This window comes from Phaseolus vulgaris, chromosome 8, assembly GCF_051622355.1.
Source record: "Phaseolus vulgaris cultivar YP4 chromosome 8, ASM5162235v1, whole genome shotgun sequence".
Classification (NCBI taxonomy): Eukaryota; Viridiplantae; Streptophyta; class Magnoliopsida; order Fabales; family Fabaceae; genus Phaseolus; species Phaseolus vulgaris.
In genome coordinates this window covers 54359395-54376751 of record NC_143505.1, presented here as the reverse complement: position 1 = coordinate 54376751, position 17357 = coordinate 54359395, and the positions used below count along the sequence as shown (strand labels likewise).

At 33.4% G+C, this 17357-nt stretch overlaps 1 protein-coding gene across 1 annotated transcript; it reads right to left on the bottom strand.

Moving 5' to 3' along the window:
* Positions 1-7364: 7364 nt before the first annotated feature.
* On the bottom strand, positions 7365-10310 carry LOC137826673 (uncharacterized). The gene is made up of 6 exons (XM_068632743.2): positions 10173-10310; positions 9966-10068; positions 9679-9857; positions 8806-8916; positions 8198-8625; positions 7365-8091 (listed from the first exon to the last, which is right to left on the bottom strand). The coding sequence occupies exons 3-6, from the start codon at positions 9818-9820 to the stop codon at positions 7528-7530; spliced, it is 1245 nt and encodes a 414-aa protein (XP_068488844.1). The 5' UTR covers positions 9821-9857; positions 9966-10068; positions 10173-10310; the 3' UTR covers positions 7365-7527.
* Positions 10311-17357: the final 7047 nt, after the last annotated feature.

Below are 17357 nucleotides of genomic sequence, written 5' to 3'. Positions count from 1 at the left end.
AGTTTATATGAGCTTGCCTCCTGGTATCACCACAGTGAGAAGTAATCAGGTTTGCAAGTTAACCAAAGCTTTGTATGGTCTGAAACAGGCCAACAAACAATGGTATGATAAGTTAAGTTCTTTTCTTTACAGCATTAATTTTGTTCAATCCAAAGCTGATAATTCTCTTTTCATCAGAAAATCTAAGACTTCCTTTATTGCTTTACTTATATATGTGGATGATATATTGATTGCTGGAAATGATATAAAAGATATAGATATTGTCAAAAATTCTTTAAATTTTGTTTTCAAAATAAAAGACTTGGGTCATCTCAAGTTTTTCTTGGGTCTGGAAATCTCTAAAACACGTAAGGGTATACATATATGCCAAAGGAAATATGCTCTCGATATTTTGACTAATGCAAGTATGCTTGGTGCAAAACCTGCAAACACTCCTATGACAGAAAAGAATGACAAGCTTTTTTATCAAAGTTTGCCAGTACACAACATAACTCTATATCAAAGAATCATTGGAAGATTATTATATCTTGTGAACACCAGACCAGATATTAGCTTTTCTGTTCAATTCCTCAGCTAGTTTGTCCAGGCCCCATCAAAGTTTCACCATCAAGCCATTCAGAGAATTTTAAGATACATCAAATTCTCTCCAGCTTAAGGTATATTCTTTCCTAAAAATACTGATATTCAACTTAAAGCTTTTAGTGACTCTGATTAGGCTTCTTGTATAACCACACATCGCTCAACACACTGGTTTTTGCATCTTCCTTGGAGACTCTTTGATATCATGGAAAACCAAGAAGCAAAGCACCATTTCTAGATCATCCCCCGAAGTTGAATACTGTGCTCTAGCCACTACATGTTGTGAAATACAATGGCTTGTATATCTACTCAAAGACCTCTGCATCAAAGTCAACAATGCTACAAGCCTCTTTTGTGATAGTTAATCAGCAAGACATATAGCTCACAACAACGAATTTCATGAGAGAATCAAGCATCTTGACATTGACTGCAATGTTGTAAGAGAGAAATTGCAGCGTGGGCTCTTTCATCTTCTTCCCATAAGGTCTCAAGAACAACCAGCAAACATTCTTACAAAGTCCGTCAACTATGCAATTTTTCATAAACTTGTTACCAAGCTTGGTGTTCTGAATATACATCCACCAGCTTGAAGGGGGGGGTTGATGTTTTGGGTTGGTTGGGCTTGAGTTTATTTGGTTAAGTTTTAGTTCAACCCAATAGTTTTTTTTCTTTCCACACATCATGTATCCTTAAAAGGTTGTTATGTTACGTTACAATAATACACACAAATTATTTTATCTTACTATGTGTCCTTCATTTATACCCATAGCACAGTCTATCTGCCACATCTTCTTTTTCCTTGAGCCTCTGGACTATTCATGCTTACGGAGAAAGTCAATAGTATAGAACAAATAAAAGTTTGGACATGGTTGAGAAATATGTTTCCAAAGTCGAGCTTCACAAACTCATATGTGATAGGACAATTGCAAGTATGAGTGTTGTGACAATAAAGGTTCCGGGTGGTGGGGAGTGAGCTTGTACGCATAACGGTGAGATTCAAAATAGAGTAGTTATAGGTCTGCAACTATGAAATTGATCTTGTATGGGTTGGGAAGGTCTTTTTGCTACGGTGCGAATATTCTCTTATGCGTTTCTCCTATATGAATTTGGTCTTCGATCGTCTCTCCTAGGTCTCAGTCTTCGGTCTCTCCCAGGTCTCGATCTTCGGCCTTGGTCAAAGTGGATGGTACTTGTATCTAACACTTAAGTTAGGATTCAATATTGAATTGTTGGAGTAATAAATGGTATATAATGGGTACCTTTTCCTTGTCTTAAAGTAATAAAATAGTTTATTCCAATTTAATATGTTTTCATAAAAAAAATTCACAAAAAAATGGTGTTAACATAGGTTAAACTACTTACTCAATCCTTATAATCGAATGAACATTATAAGAAAAAGCATGGATTAGTCTCTTAAACTATTGAGATTCTAAAAAGTTCAAAGAGAAATCAGTCCAAAATAAATTGAATAGGTCATCGACTCGAGGTGGGACATTGCACTCTACTGGCCATAAATCACACCTTGACATTGCATTGGGCCTAGTAAGTATCTATATTTCGGTACATAAGCCTGAATTCAGTAAATCTAATGTTGATAACTTTTCCATTTATTTTAGGAACGTAAATTTGGTCGACCGGTTGAACCCGATGAGTTATCCATGGCCACACACTAAGAATGATGGACTTTGGGTAGATAGTCGTGCCCGACAGACTTATGTAAGCTATTGTTCTAATTTTGTGTACACGATTTATATTTCTAATTTAGTATTGTCCCACTTAGAATTTCCACAATGCACTAGGAAACCTACCATGAGCGGTTGAAATCCCTCCAATTTGACAACTCTAAAGGATCAATTTCTAACCTCCAAGAGATCAATCCAACAACAAAACTTCAATGCTAGAAGGATGTTGTCGGAGGCAAGAGTAGAGGTCGATGTTATGGCACTGCAGATTTGGCTACCAACATTCGCCCTGGAGTGTCTTCCTGACTCAACCTTCATTATGGGCTCCTTCCAGTGATTACTTATCTCATAATGAACAACTTCATCAACAAGTACTGCAAGCAAATGAAAGAGTTGATCAAGCAAATGAAAGAGCAAATCAAGCAAATCAAATAGCTGATCAAGCAAATCAAAAGTATGCAATGTTGGAAGATAAAATAAAGTCCATGGAGCAAAAATTAGTTATGATGATGGAGTGGCAACAGGGTGACACCTCAATAGACACGACTCATGTTCACCCTCACTATGCTCAGAACTTTGGTGATCAACTCCTGCCTTGAGTTCATCATTTTGTAATTAAAATTAACTAATATGCATGTCTTCAATTTAATTGACTAATTCAAAATTTTATGTTTCAATTTTAGTATACTTTTGGTATAGGTATTATTCTATTCATTAATCCCATACCAATACTCAATTCATTTTCATAGATTTTTCTATTTTACAATCCACTGTCATCTTTGTAGCAACCATTTTAGGTCATATTATCTTTATGTCCACTTACATTACATTTCCTATTACATTCCAGTTTGAGATGACATTTTCCTTTGATTTGGAACTTGAAACCAATTGCAGGTGTTATAATTGAACTTCCATATTGATTGCAAATTTAAATTTGGATTTCCTATTAAAAAGCATTGCAAGTGTTAGGAAATCAATTGTGCAAGTACATTGAAATTCAATTGTTTTTTATTTGGAACTTGAAACCAATTGCAGGTGTTATAATTAAACTTTCATATTGATTGCAAATTTAAACTTGGACTACCTATTAAAAAGCATTGCAGGTCTTAGGAAATTGTTCTCACCGAGAAGAGGTCGGTTGAAATCCGGATGGGCTTCGAGTGGTCTCCCTTCAAACTCTAGTGATTCAGCTCCCAAGGAATGAGGGGGCTTCACCTGCAGAAAATACTCAAACTCTCAAGTTAGTAAGAGCATTAAATTATGTGTATATAGTGAATATAGGGTCAAAATTCGAGTTGAGATTACTCCTCATGGGTTTGGATTTTTTTACGTTGGTTTCTCTAGTTTTAATGTGACATATCGTAGTATTCTTTCATAAAATCAGAATATCCTATATATAAATCGGGGTATTCTGTCATATAATCAAAACATTTTTATAATATAATAAGGGATATTACGCAAGTAAATCAGAACATTAAAAAAGATCGAGATATTGTATATCAAAATCACGTGCATTAATAAGATTAATTCTATATTATCTTTAGTAAGGCGTTAAGTGTCTTTTTTAATGTATGACATGTAGGACATTTAATTTTCCAGATTCTTTCTTTTCCTTGGATAATATTGGAAATATTGCCTAAACCCATCTCTTCTTGATTGGGCTTGCTCGGTTGGTACTGATCCGAGCAGAGCTTTTGCATCAGCGCGTTATATGATAATGCTGTCATCGGGCCATCTAATGGGTCGGTCTGTTCGGAACAGGACAATATAAAAATCAATTTTGCAAGTACATTGAAAATCAATTCTTATTCATTTTGATTTGTAACTTGTAAATTTAAATTTGGATTTCCTATTAAAAACATTGCAGGTGTTATACTTAAAATTCTAGTTTAATTGCAAATTGATATTTGGATTGACTGTTCAAAATAAATTGAAGTGTTATAATTGAAATTTGGATTGGAGGTTGAAAAAAATTTGAAATTGAGATTTTAATTGACTGTTGAAAAATATTGCATGTTTTGTAATTGAAATCACCTATTTTAAATTGAAAATGTTTTTTAATTAAAAAGTGGAATGTAACTTTAAAACAATTTACAAGTAGTATAATTCTTACCTAGTGATTTTATAAATTTAATTATAATTTCAATCTAGGTGATATGACTTTAATAATATTAAATTAAATAATAAAATATTTGTCTACAAAAATATAGATGCTAGCTGTGGGTTTATCAATGTGTGACCATATTTTGAAGAGAAAGAAAACGCTACAAAGATGGTCATTTTATTTATTACTTTAATATATGTGTGGGTTAAGTTGCCTTTAAATGTTTACTTTTTCATTATTCCGTTCATATAGTGTTCCCATATGCGACACTAAATTTAATAATTTAATTTTATATTTATTATAGTGTTAACAAATTGACACTAACTTTATTATTTTTAATTTTGTGTCTACTTTATGTTGGCTAAACTCACACTATAGTTTAAATAATAAATAATTTATTTTACTTTATGTAGGCTTAAGGGACACTAAGTTACAAATAATTATGTCCCCTCATAGTCCTCCCTAATGCATTAACCACCTTTAAATTAGAGTCAATTTCTAATGGGACACTAAATTCACGCTAATATTAATTATCATTTAGTGTCTTCCTTTAATTTTTGTGTGAAATTTTTAGGAAGGATAACACCACTATTTCCTGTAGTGGAATTTTACTTTTTAATGTGTAAACTTCATAGATATATTCATTTAATTATATAGTAAGGTCAAAAAAATAATTAAAAGTCATATGTGTATGGACTAAAATAAATAAAATAATATGCTAAAGGATTAAAAAATGGTGGAAAAAATTAAAATCAATCTATTTTTATAATTTTAAGTTTAATACAGAAGATGTTTTAGGTAATAAGCATGATATGTTTTAAATTTTTGTGTTTTCTCCAAATCACTTTCATCACATCTTATTTACTTAGAGACATCATAGTTTTGTAATTTTGATAAGCATAAAAGAAAATTTAGGCGAAATTATTTGGAAATGTATAATTTAGGCAAAGGCATGGAGGGTTTAAACAGGAAGCATAGTTGAAGCTAAAAAATATATAGAGAAGAAAGTGAATAATTGAATTTACCTGGGAAAATGAAGTGGCAAGTAGAGTATGGTGACTGTTGTATTGTAGGCGATGACAGAGACTTATAAGATGAGGCATAAAAATTTATATAGAATGAACAAGGTAATAAGGGAACCCTACGTGGTAGAACGCTTCAATTCTGATATGATGGAGAATGAAGAGTGAACACCACTCTTATATTCTATTCTATTTACAGATCTCTTTCTACTCACAAAACTTCTGTTCCTTTCCAACTTTTGCTTTCCTTTCTATTTTTGCACAAATACTTTTTTCTGTATTTTGCTAAGCCTTAATTAAAGTTGAAAATTTAACTGTAAATGTGTAATTACTATTTTTATTTTTCTAATATGAAAGGACCTGTGTTGATTTTGTCATTGATTGGAATCAATAGTAAGGGGAAGAAAAACGAAGGAGAATTAGATTCCAAAGCACCTTACTTGATGAGCTCGATTTGGTAAGTTAGTGTTGGATGGGAGAATATATAAAGTTGAAGCTTCACACTTTTTCAATGGCGTGGACACAATTTTCCCAACGTTTATCACCATCTGTTTGTGATTTGTCAATTTATGAAGGAATTTATGTGGATTATCACACAAAGTTGAATCGAAGCGGGTAAAACAACAAAGAGGGGACCGATACCACTTCATACAACAAATTGCTGAGAACCTAATGGTGTTGATCAAAACAACTCTAGACCCACACATTATATTCAAGAGAAGAAAACTGGAACAAGTAGGAGTAACAATGATAAACAACAAGAATAGTTCTTGAAAGCTTCACATACAACATCTATTACAAAAGCTAAACACCAAGGTCACTCGAGGTTAACAGATTCTGTCACCAGAGATGGGTATTTGGAATAATAATAATTGAGAATGACAAATGAAATGGAGGAGAGAATGTTTTGAGCGGAAATACCTATGATCACAACATTCTTAATATCAAAACACACACCAAAGCATGAGGGACTAGATTTCTGGGAGTGAAAAGGAGATATATCTAACCTGTTTACTATAAAGTCTGCAGATTATGTTATACAAGGTAACAATAGTACGGAACATAATGAATTTTTTGGTTCAATTTAGAAAGTAAAAGAATTTCCAAATGCACTGCAGTTTGTATATATAATGGGGATGAATGCAGTGGCCACAAAGGATAACCTAAAACTTAGAGTGAAATACAAATACCAAGCACTTGTGTGATACAGCTGAAGAATCAGTACAATATTTATTCTATGAATGTATGATGGTGAATCATGTATGGAACTTTTGTAATAAATTGTTAGGATTAGGTTCTGCTTTTTTTAAGGGTAGACATCCCAATTAATTCTTTTTTTTTTTAGAAAAAAAAATAACCAAAGCAAACAACATTATGATCAATTATTTATATTTAGTTTTAAAAAGAAAGAAAATAAGGATTTTGTCCATAAGTAAATCCGTTTTTTTTTACTGGTTATTGGGAGGGTGACGATCTTTTGTTTCCATGAATTTATGTATATGTTATTTGTGGTAAAAGTGGATAGGTCAAGGTTTTTTGTGGTGATGTACTAATTAAATATTAATATTTCTTCATATATAAATACAAAAAATAAGCATTTCTTACATAGAAGTAGGTATCATATAGGTTGGAACATCAAGTGTTCTATATATATAAATAAAAGACTTTTTGCTTCATAAAAAGAACTTTTCATGAATTGTGAGATGAAACAGTTAAGTTGTTGCGAGAACTCAATGCCCAGGGTTCCTTAAAATAAAGAAAATTTTACTCTTATGAATTATAAAAGAGAAATATAGAAATGAGTCTGTTCCAATGCTATCGTGTGAAAAAATGCGTATTTTGAAGCATGCATCAAATGTTGGAATGATTCTGTTCCACCAGCTTACTTGATGCTCACTATTTGTTTCATCCATGTTACGATCATTGAAGTTGATGCAGGTTAAATTTGAAGCGAAAGATTGCGATATTAACAGATTTGAGTTGTGTTGTGATGCATTTTTAATAATCTCATCAAATTCAACCACAAACTTTATTGTTTCACAAACAAATGATACAATGAGGTGGATACAGCAGCCATGGAGTAATTAAAACACGGATAAAAAACACTTAATGAAGGTAATGTAGGTGCCTAAGTAATAAGTTACTCAAGTTTGGGACGATAGTATCTGGACCAAAAGAGGTCGTCGCAGAACTTAGATTGAAAGAGAAGAAACAAAAGTAATGCGAAAACCCCCATTGGAGCCACTGTATAAGAAACCCACTTGGTTTTGTGAGCAAATATCAGAAAGGATGCTGCAATGAAAGCCAGAACCATAGCAGCAACGGAGATGATTAGTAACACAGGTCCAAAAGTCAAGCTGGGATGTAGTGATACGACAAATTCACTTTGTGCGAATCTTGAAGAAGTGAAATTTGACAAGAAAGAGAGTATGGACGCAGAAGAAGTGAATAATGCGACAGCGTTTGTGAAAATGAAGACAATGAACCAGGTATTGTTCTTGTCACCAGGAACAGTGAGAGCAGCTGCAAATGCTACGGTAGCAACAAGCGTTGCCACAATCATTCCAGAATCCGCTATTCCTTTGGCTGTTTCTTTGATATCTTTAGATAACTGATTGTGTTCATCATAAAATACATCAACTGGTCTCTTCCCCTCCTTGTTTCTGGAACTCCTGAATTCAACAGGAATGTTTCTCTCCACATTCTGTTTATGAACAAAAAGTATGTGAAGATTTGTGGAACTGATGTCTTACAATACAATACTGATAAAGAATGAGTGAATAAGAATATAGGAAAATGAATGAATTGACCTTGAACCATTTGACCTCAATCAGCATTTGGTTGCTTGCTTTTAAACCGGAGAATGATTGGAGTTGAGGTGGCAGATGCGCAGCCAAGTGTAGAACATTGTTACCTCCACTGTCTACTGCTCGTAACTGCTCTTTCCATTCATTTTCATGCCACTTAAAGATTTCATAACGTCGATGTAGAAAAAGCAAGTGCAGTGGGTTTCGTCCTTTAGGGTCCTTTACGGTCGTGAATATACCAATACGCTCCAAAAAAGTGTTTATTACTTGGTTATCGTTTTCTGAATTTATTGCATCAAACAACGCTACCGAGGGTTCAGTAATCAACGTAGAAATCTCTTCCCTTCTCAATTTTCCAACTTCAGCCCATATCTCTCTCAGCAATACAATACCCGATCCTCCACTAACTTTGTCGTCCTCTAATTCCATGCCTAAGGGCAAATATTTTCTCATCAGTTGCTATACGTTTGTATTTATGAGACTAATAATTTAATAAATACCTAATCCATTACCATTATAACACTCAATATCGACAATTAAGGAGTCATTCTTGCTTTTTTTATGCATAAATTTCTAAATTAATTAACAACCAAAATGGAAATGAAGCTTACTTAGAACTGTTGAAGGCTTCCGCGCCAGCATATGCAATGCTGTTAGCTGTTCTTCATCTCTTGCAGTTCTCAATTCAAGGGGACATGCTTTAAATACACAAAGGGCCACATCTGTCAAATGCACAAATTAAATAGTGATGATGAACATGTACAAGAATGATGAGTTTGAATGCATTAAGGGTATTTTACTTTGTGAGAAACTTTACTTTGTTACCTAATGAATGAGAAAGAGAGTTTACCAAAAATGAAGAAGCCTTAATAACCACTACTTATAACCATTAAGATTAGATGAGTTATGTTTGAGATAGTGTTGAATGCATCCACCTCCAAACAAGTTTGGGAGATTTTGAAGAACACCCTTAAAGGAATTAAGAAGGTAAAAAAGTTTGTGAAGACTTTGAATCTTGTGTGCTATGGATTACGAGTCAATTTTAGATTGACAGTGGAGTAATAATCATTGTGAATCAAATAATGAAGCTTTCTAAAATTGTCATGAAAAAATGTGGAAATTTATGTTGACACACAAGTTGCAAAATGTTTTCACTAATCCTTTAAATTTGAAGAATGTAGAAGATTGAGAGTAAGACATGCAAAATTTGTTTGAGAATTTTCTGATTAGGGAGAGAAGTTATAAATCATAAATAAAAAAAATAAGTAAGTCAATATGCATGAGTATTACTTTTATTCAAGTATTTGAAGACATACCTATTATGACTATTTAATTTGATAAATGAAAAGTCTCTATGAATTACTATAACATTTAATGTTAAACCAAATGATATAGAATCATATCAGTTGAATTAAGTAGTAAAAGATAATTAGATAAGAAGAAGGGGTAAAGAAGGATGTTTAATGAGTTGTAGATGCACTTACCAAACATGTCGTTGCCAATGGTCATGAAAAAGAGTTTTTGAATATCCTTGTAAGCCATTTTGTCAAGCAGATGTTGCTGAGAGCAGAAATGTTTGACTATTCTGTGGTGGCCAGATAAAGCAGCCAAGTGAACTGCAAGCATCTTCTTCAGTCACCCCATAATGCACACCAGTAGATATCTGCAATCCTTTCAAACTTAATTTTAGTCACTCTAATTTTAATCACTATATATATATCATCTTCTTCAGAACTCAAATCTATCTACCAATATTATTGTATGAAAAAACCTGATATTGGAATTTCGTCTCCTGATATTGGAATTTCGTCTCCTGGTATTGTAATCTCAATGTTGGACTCATCCGAAATTTCCACACCAGGATTCATCATTTTCTAACCAAAATGAAAGGGTCAAACTTTAATTTACATCAGAGAATGGCACAAGTAATAGTAGAAGGTAAAGAGTAGAGAGAATAAAGAAGTGATGAGAAGTTTACGAGTGGTGATCTTTGAAGGAAGATAGATGTGTGTTGATGGAGAATGAAATATTAGTGTTGCACTGCAAGAGAGAGAGAAAACTATTTCTACTCACAAAACATTTCTACCACTATTCTATTCTTTTCTTTTCTTCAAACTTCCTCTTGCTGTTTAAACTTTGCTCCACATGCCCTTTTATTGGTGCACAAAATTGTTTTTTTTTATGTATTTTGTTTGGCCTTAGATTCTTTTCTGTAAATAAAAGTAATTTTTTTTAAATATATGAAAACTCAAAATTTGAATGGTTAAATGTAGGGAAAAAATTAGTGATAATATAAATGGAAGTTGGAAATTTAATGGTAAAGTAAATAAAAAATTAAAAAATGTAAAATAATAATAATTGATTGGTTAGTAATGTATAAAAAAAAATTGATATCAAAGGACCTATAATATCATTTTTTTCTTATTTATTGGATCGAAAAGTAACGAGGGAAAAGCAAGAGAATAGTATTCCAAAAATTAAAACCGAAGGACTTGTTAAATTGCTAAAGTAAAATAGAATGAGAGTCGGGTTCCAAATGTAAAAGGTACACCATTAGTTAGTGCTTTGATGTTCCACTCACATCAAAATGAAGCATCCTTTATTGGCACCCCATTCATTCATGTAGGGTTTCTTTCAGTTGTCTTCTTTATTTTTCTGGTTTGGCTACCTTGACTGGCTACCTTGACTTACATGTGGATCTTGGATAAGGGTTGAGACATCTTTGAAATGTCTCTCTTAATTGATTATATTCTTTGTTGATAAAAAAAAAGAAAAAAAAAGTTAAATTAAAAATTGATCTTGTATTAAGCACCATTTTTTTTCCTATTTAGAAAGTTCTATATTTTACTCCTGACTTAATATTAAAAGTGTAAATATTTGCTCATCATTTTTATAACAGTGAATATCGACAATTGAGGAGTAATTCTTGCTTTTTGTATAAAGATATAGATGCATAAATTTCTAAATTAATTAAGAACCAAAATGGAAATGAAGCTTACGTAGAACTTCTGAAGGCTTTCGCGCCAGCATATGCAATGCTGTTAGGTTCTGTTCATCTCTTGCAGTGCTGAATTCACGGGGATGTTTTTCAAATATTTGCATGGCCACATCTGTCAAATGCACAAATTATATAGCGATGATGAACTGCATATGTAGAAGGCAAGGCAAATAGCGATGGTGAACATGTACAAGGTTGTCAGAAATAGTAATTACAAAATGATGGTTGCGAGAAAATGAAAAGACGAGTTTGTATGCATTAAGGGTATTATTCTAATTGTAGTTATATACATTATGTATTTGATGAGATGGTGAAAATAGATTTGGGATAGAATTGCGTCATCCATGTCCAAATGTTTCTTTGAGCGGTATAAAAAATATATATATATATATGTTGTATCCAGATTAGCATTATTGAAAACTACAACATTTCTTTGTTTGCATAACGCAAACCATACCCTTTCCAAACGAGATTGTTTTTCTTAGATAAACCAAAAAGATTGAAGTTGATAATTGATTATTGTGTATAACATTTCACATACCAGTCCAATTTTCACACAAGTGTCAAACTTTTTAGCAACCTTGCATAGGAAAAAAAAGATGTTACAAACGTGCACATGAGTCACGAGACATCATTAATTACTTTCTAAACTCACCTTAGTTGCAACTTTTGTTTAAAGAGGAGCCAAACAAATAACTTTGTAGACGGTAAAGCTTTTAACACCCCATATTTGTGAGTAACATCCCTCCCATTCTTCCAACCCCTTCTCTTTTATGATTTCATAAGCAGATTTGACAGTAAAATTATAATCCTCATATTTACACCATTTCCAATTATCATCCTTATGATTAAGGATTTTAGCTAATTCAATAAAGCTTATAACATTTTCTACCATATCTAATATATATATATATATATATATATATATATATATATATATTATTGCACTGAATAGACCATGAGCATATGAATTGATACTCTTTCTATTATCTATCCATAGGAAAGGTATTCTATGTGAATCTATTGGTTTAGTTTTCGATCCGTATGTATGTATATAGGTGCAAAATCCAGCATGTCTTTTTGTGAAGGAAAAAAACTATCCTCGATCAAGCCTCAAAAGGGTTGATAATCAATTATAGAAAATCAATGAATTCATGATAAAACCCTTCTGCATTTTTCCATTTACAAATTTTTTGGTTTTTCCCACTCAAACCAAAGTCTTCTGCATTCTAGCCTCCACACCCATATTCCATTGTTGATCCATTCATTTGGAAAAGCAATCTCATTTCCAACTTCCCAATATAAATTATCCCAAAACAGAATCCCATACGTAGATGTTCCTATCACTTTAATGTCTTTCCATCATCTAGATTCCTTACTAGATTTATAATCCACTACATTCCTCCAACTCTCGTATTTAGATTCTAAAATATCTTTCTACTTTTCAAAGATTCTAACCTCAAACACCATATCCATTTAGCTAACAAAGCTAGATTAAACATTTTCAAATCTTTATCACCCAACCCCCCTAAATTCTTTTTCTAACATATATCTGACCACTTTACCTAATATATTTTCCTACTTTCAGAAGCCCAATCCCAAAGGAATTTCAATTGTATTTTCCTAGAAGGACAAATAATTGAGGGGTATAACAGATAGAAAAGACTTAATCAGACATACCCTGCCAGCAAAAGATAGGAATTTTCCTCTCCATACATCTAACTTAATCTTAATCTTATTAATCACAAATTCTCAAAAAGCATATCTATATTGATTTCCCCCTACCTAAACACCCAAATACTTAAAGAGTAAGATCATGGATGCACAATTAAGCATCCTAGAGTAACTATTAAGCTCAAAATTCTGCACCCCAATACCACCAATTCTACTTTTCCTAAAATTCACTTCAACCCTGACATAAGTTGTAAGCATCTTAGAATGTTTTTTATTGCAACAACACACCCCATAAATGAACAACGTGCCATTTGATGAAAACCCAACTTCAATACCTTTAATGATATCATTTTCCATAGCTTGCCTAACAACCCTAGCCAGACCTTCTCTAATTATAAGAAACAAAAAAGGTGTCAGGGGATCACCTTGTCAGACCTTTTTGTGGTTTAAACTCCTTAGTTGGACTACCATTGACTAAAACCGAGATAGATGCAGATTTAAGGCAACTTATCATCCACCTTATCCAAGTACTATAGAAACCAAGTCTAGACATCATATATTCCAAAAAATCTCATCTCACCATGTCATAAGCCTTTTCGAAGTCAACCTTCACAATGATGCACTTCTTACCCTTACTTTTTACCTCATCAATTGTCTCATTTGCCACCAGAACACTAACAATATTCAGATTGGTGCTTCAATCCCATCCTTTATGTTAAAACTTTGGAATAGTTTATGAGCCACAACATATGACACTTTTGCATATTTAGTGTTGGTGCAAAGGAGGAATGTTATGCAGGATGTAGAGGTTTCTTATCTTGATAGGACTATAATTATATGTTATATCATGATGGCTGGAGAAGGTGGTATTTTTGTTTTGCTAATGCAAGTTTTTATCGAAAGGCACATGACTTACATGTGTTATGTGGACTCATAAAAGGGTGTTAGTGCTGAAAAGTTTTCGTAGAGGCTATTGCTAAGAAATTGTGCAACCATAAATCATACCATGTCTTAGAACAAGTGATGAAGTTGATGACGGACCAGCTTCACAGTATTACACTCCTAGCTCCCTTCCTTGTAATTCTATCCATAATCCACATCCCCCCTTACCATTGCTACATTTCAGAACCAACTACACCATGCTATAAATACTACTTCACATTAGCACACAAAATTGGCCTGTGCTGCATAAAAAAATGGCAGCAAAAGCATTGAATTGGCCCACATAGAGAAGCAATTATCTGCATAACATTGAAGGATTAACTCAAAATTCTACAATCACTACAAGAAAAACATGAAATAGAAACCAATTTTAGAAGAAAAAAAAATTAGTTGTTATAGTAATTAAATTAGAGACCATTTTAGAAACTAAAAAAAATTAGTTTCTAAATTAGTTTCTATTATTGTTAAATAGTTTCTAAATTGGTATCTAATTAGGAACCAATGTTTTAACTACCAATTATTTAGTTTTTAAATTTGGTAGTAAAAACTTTGGTTGCTAATTAGATGTCAATTTAGAAATCATTTAACAATAATAGAAACTAATTTAGAAACAAAAAAAATAGTTTCTAAAATGGTCTCTAATTTAGTCACTATAACAACTAATTATTTTTTGTCACTAACAAATTAGTTTCTATTTCATAATTTTTCTTGTAGTGAATGACTCTGACTCGGCACAGAAGCCAAAACCATGATTCCATTATTGGAGCTCCATAAGCTATATAACAACAACTCCCACACCTGCTGCTCCTCACCAAAACTGCAACGCCCTTTGTAAATATGCCGCATCAGTTTTGCAGTGGCTCGGCAACTATTATGCAGCATAGTTACCTTGAAAGACCACCTGTTCTTACAAGGTCGGGTACCTCTCAGAATGACTCATGTAGCTTTCGTCTTCTCTTTGCAACTCCTGTATTCGGCATCTCCGTCTGACAAGTCCTTCCAAAACGGCGGGTTGGGGTACCTGCGAAGGTGCTTCGATGCTCAAGTCAGTCCGGGTATAATATGTGGGTATGCTAGGGATTAGAAGATTACCTTTGGCACAAGGTCCCTTATGATATTTATAGCCTTGTGTTGGGCTTCAGCTCTTATGGGCCTTCTTTTTTAGCTCAGGCGAAGGTCTATTTGTGTTTTAATCTTGGTTTATGATTAAACTGACTTAATTATGGTTAATCGCGGTTTATCATCTGTTTTCACGATCGTTCGGTTTTATCGACTATTCGACCTTTCGGCCTCCCGGTAGTACACCACCTACAGTATGCTACAACATGCTCTAGCTTCCATAAGCACCCAGAAATGGCACAATCATGACCTGTGTTGCACCAAACATAGGCATAAAAGACACTGGAATGGTAAGGTCAATTGAGCAAATAAGGAGCTGCACTTGGAACTCAAAAAGATGGATTCATCACTGAGTCTAACTAAGCACATAATCCAAAACCCTTTGTGAATTTGCAACAACATCTGCGGCTTCAAAAATTCATTGACTAGGCAAGAATTCTGCAACATATCCAGAACCAACATATTCCCCAACTCACCACTTACAAATTGCTCTGCATTTGCAATTCTTGAGATTTCCTCTGCCAATACTAGAGTCCTGTGTGTGCTCAATAATATGGGTCACTCACATCTTCAATCAGAAGACTTGGATTTGCCACCATCATCTCATAGACTAGAGAGCCAAGACACCACAAAGCCTTACGGACACATCAGTCCAATTAGCATCACCCCCCTCCATGCCTGCTGCAGTAGACTTACCAGCTATAGGTTGTGCATAAATACTAATCCACAAGACACAGATTACATCAGCTAAACAGATTCCTTGCTTACCCTGCATCTTCTCGCTCAGGTTCCTTGAACACCAGCATTTCTTACACCAACTGAGACTGCTACTGCACATCTCAACTTAGTGATTGTCTAAACCATGACTCCTCCCCAATGAGAAACTGTGCTAGGGTATTAGGGTATATGGAATAAAGGGACCATGAGCTAAAGAACAAGAGTGTGGGGAGGGAGATACAAGTTTTAATTAATTTAGAATTATAAGTATTAACATTAGAGGTTTAGGGGATACTAAAATGAGATACCTGAAAGGGTTCATAAGTAGAGAGGATGCAAATATAATGTGTATCCAGGACATGAAAACTAAGGAATTGTCTTAGTCTAAATGATTTTCCTTTTGGGGGATAATCAAATAGGATGGATTCATAATGAAACCGAAAATGGAAGGGGACGGGTTCTATTTATGTGGCACAACAAGTCTTCAACTATGAAAGGTATACACAAGAAAAAGGTTTTATTGTGATCTTTGGACAATATACAAAGTTAAATATTCATGTAGTTGTGGTTAATGTTTACTCATCATGTGAATTAGGAGAAAAAATAGAAATATGGAGGAAAATTAGAACAGTAAAAGAGACAAAATCACTAAGTGGTGCAATTATTGGAGATTTTAATGCGGTAACAGAAGTAAGTGACAACAAAAGGAGACTCAAGAGATTAGAGGGTTTAATGAGTTTATTGAAAATAATAATCTGTTAGATATTTCAATTGTAGGAAGAATGTTCACATAGTATAGACCGAATGGTAAAGCGAAAAGTAGAATAGATTGGGTTAGTGTTGATTTTAAGGATATGATTAAAAGGTGATGGGATTCGTATAATGTAAGTGGGAATGGTTTGGTAAGGTTTACAAGGAAAATGAAAAATCTGAAAAATAGACATTAAAGTTTGGAATAAAAGTCTTTGGGCGTATGAATACTGCGAAATTGGAAATAAAAATAGAGTTAGAAAAGCTGTATAATAAAGATGATGATAGGGACATAAAAGACAATTTGAGAATGAATAGAATAGAATTACTAAGCCAGCTAAAAGTTCTCAATAGAAAACTAGACTCAATGTTAAAGACAAAAAGTGAGGGTGAATTAGACAATGTTAGGAGATAAAAATTCCAAGTGTTATCACTCTGTCATAAGATGGAGGAAGTTGAGGAATGAGGTTAAAGGGGTTACAATTAATGAAAATTGGATTGAGGAGCCAGAGCTAGTTAGGAAATAGGCAAATGCGGTATTTCAAAGGAGATTTACATCAACAGTAGACTATGGGGTCAGACATGGGAATGTAGAATTCAAAGCAATAATGATGTATGATAACTTAAGTTATCCAGTAAAATCAATGAGCAAGAAGTTAAAAATGTTGTATGGCAGTGTGAGGGTCAAGGAGCCCAGGACCAGGTGGGCTTAATTTTAGCTTTATTAAGAATAACCGGAAGATCTAAAGGAAGAGGTTTTATAGATTCTGTTCTGTTTTGAGGCAACAAGAAAAATTCCTTTGGTCTGTAACACATCCTTTATAGTCTTAGTTCCCAAAGTTAGGGACCTAATAAAACCGGAATAATACGTGCCAATTTCTCTCGTGGGTACAATATATAAGATAATCTCTAAAATTAAAGTTAGTATTGTCTTCTGTTATTGATTTTGCATAATCTGATTTC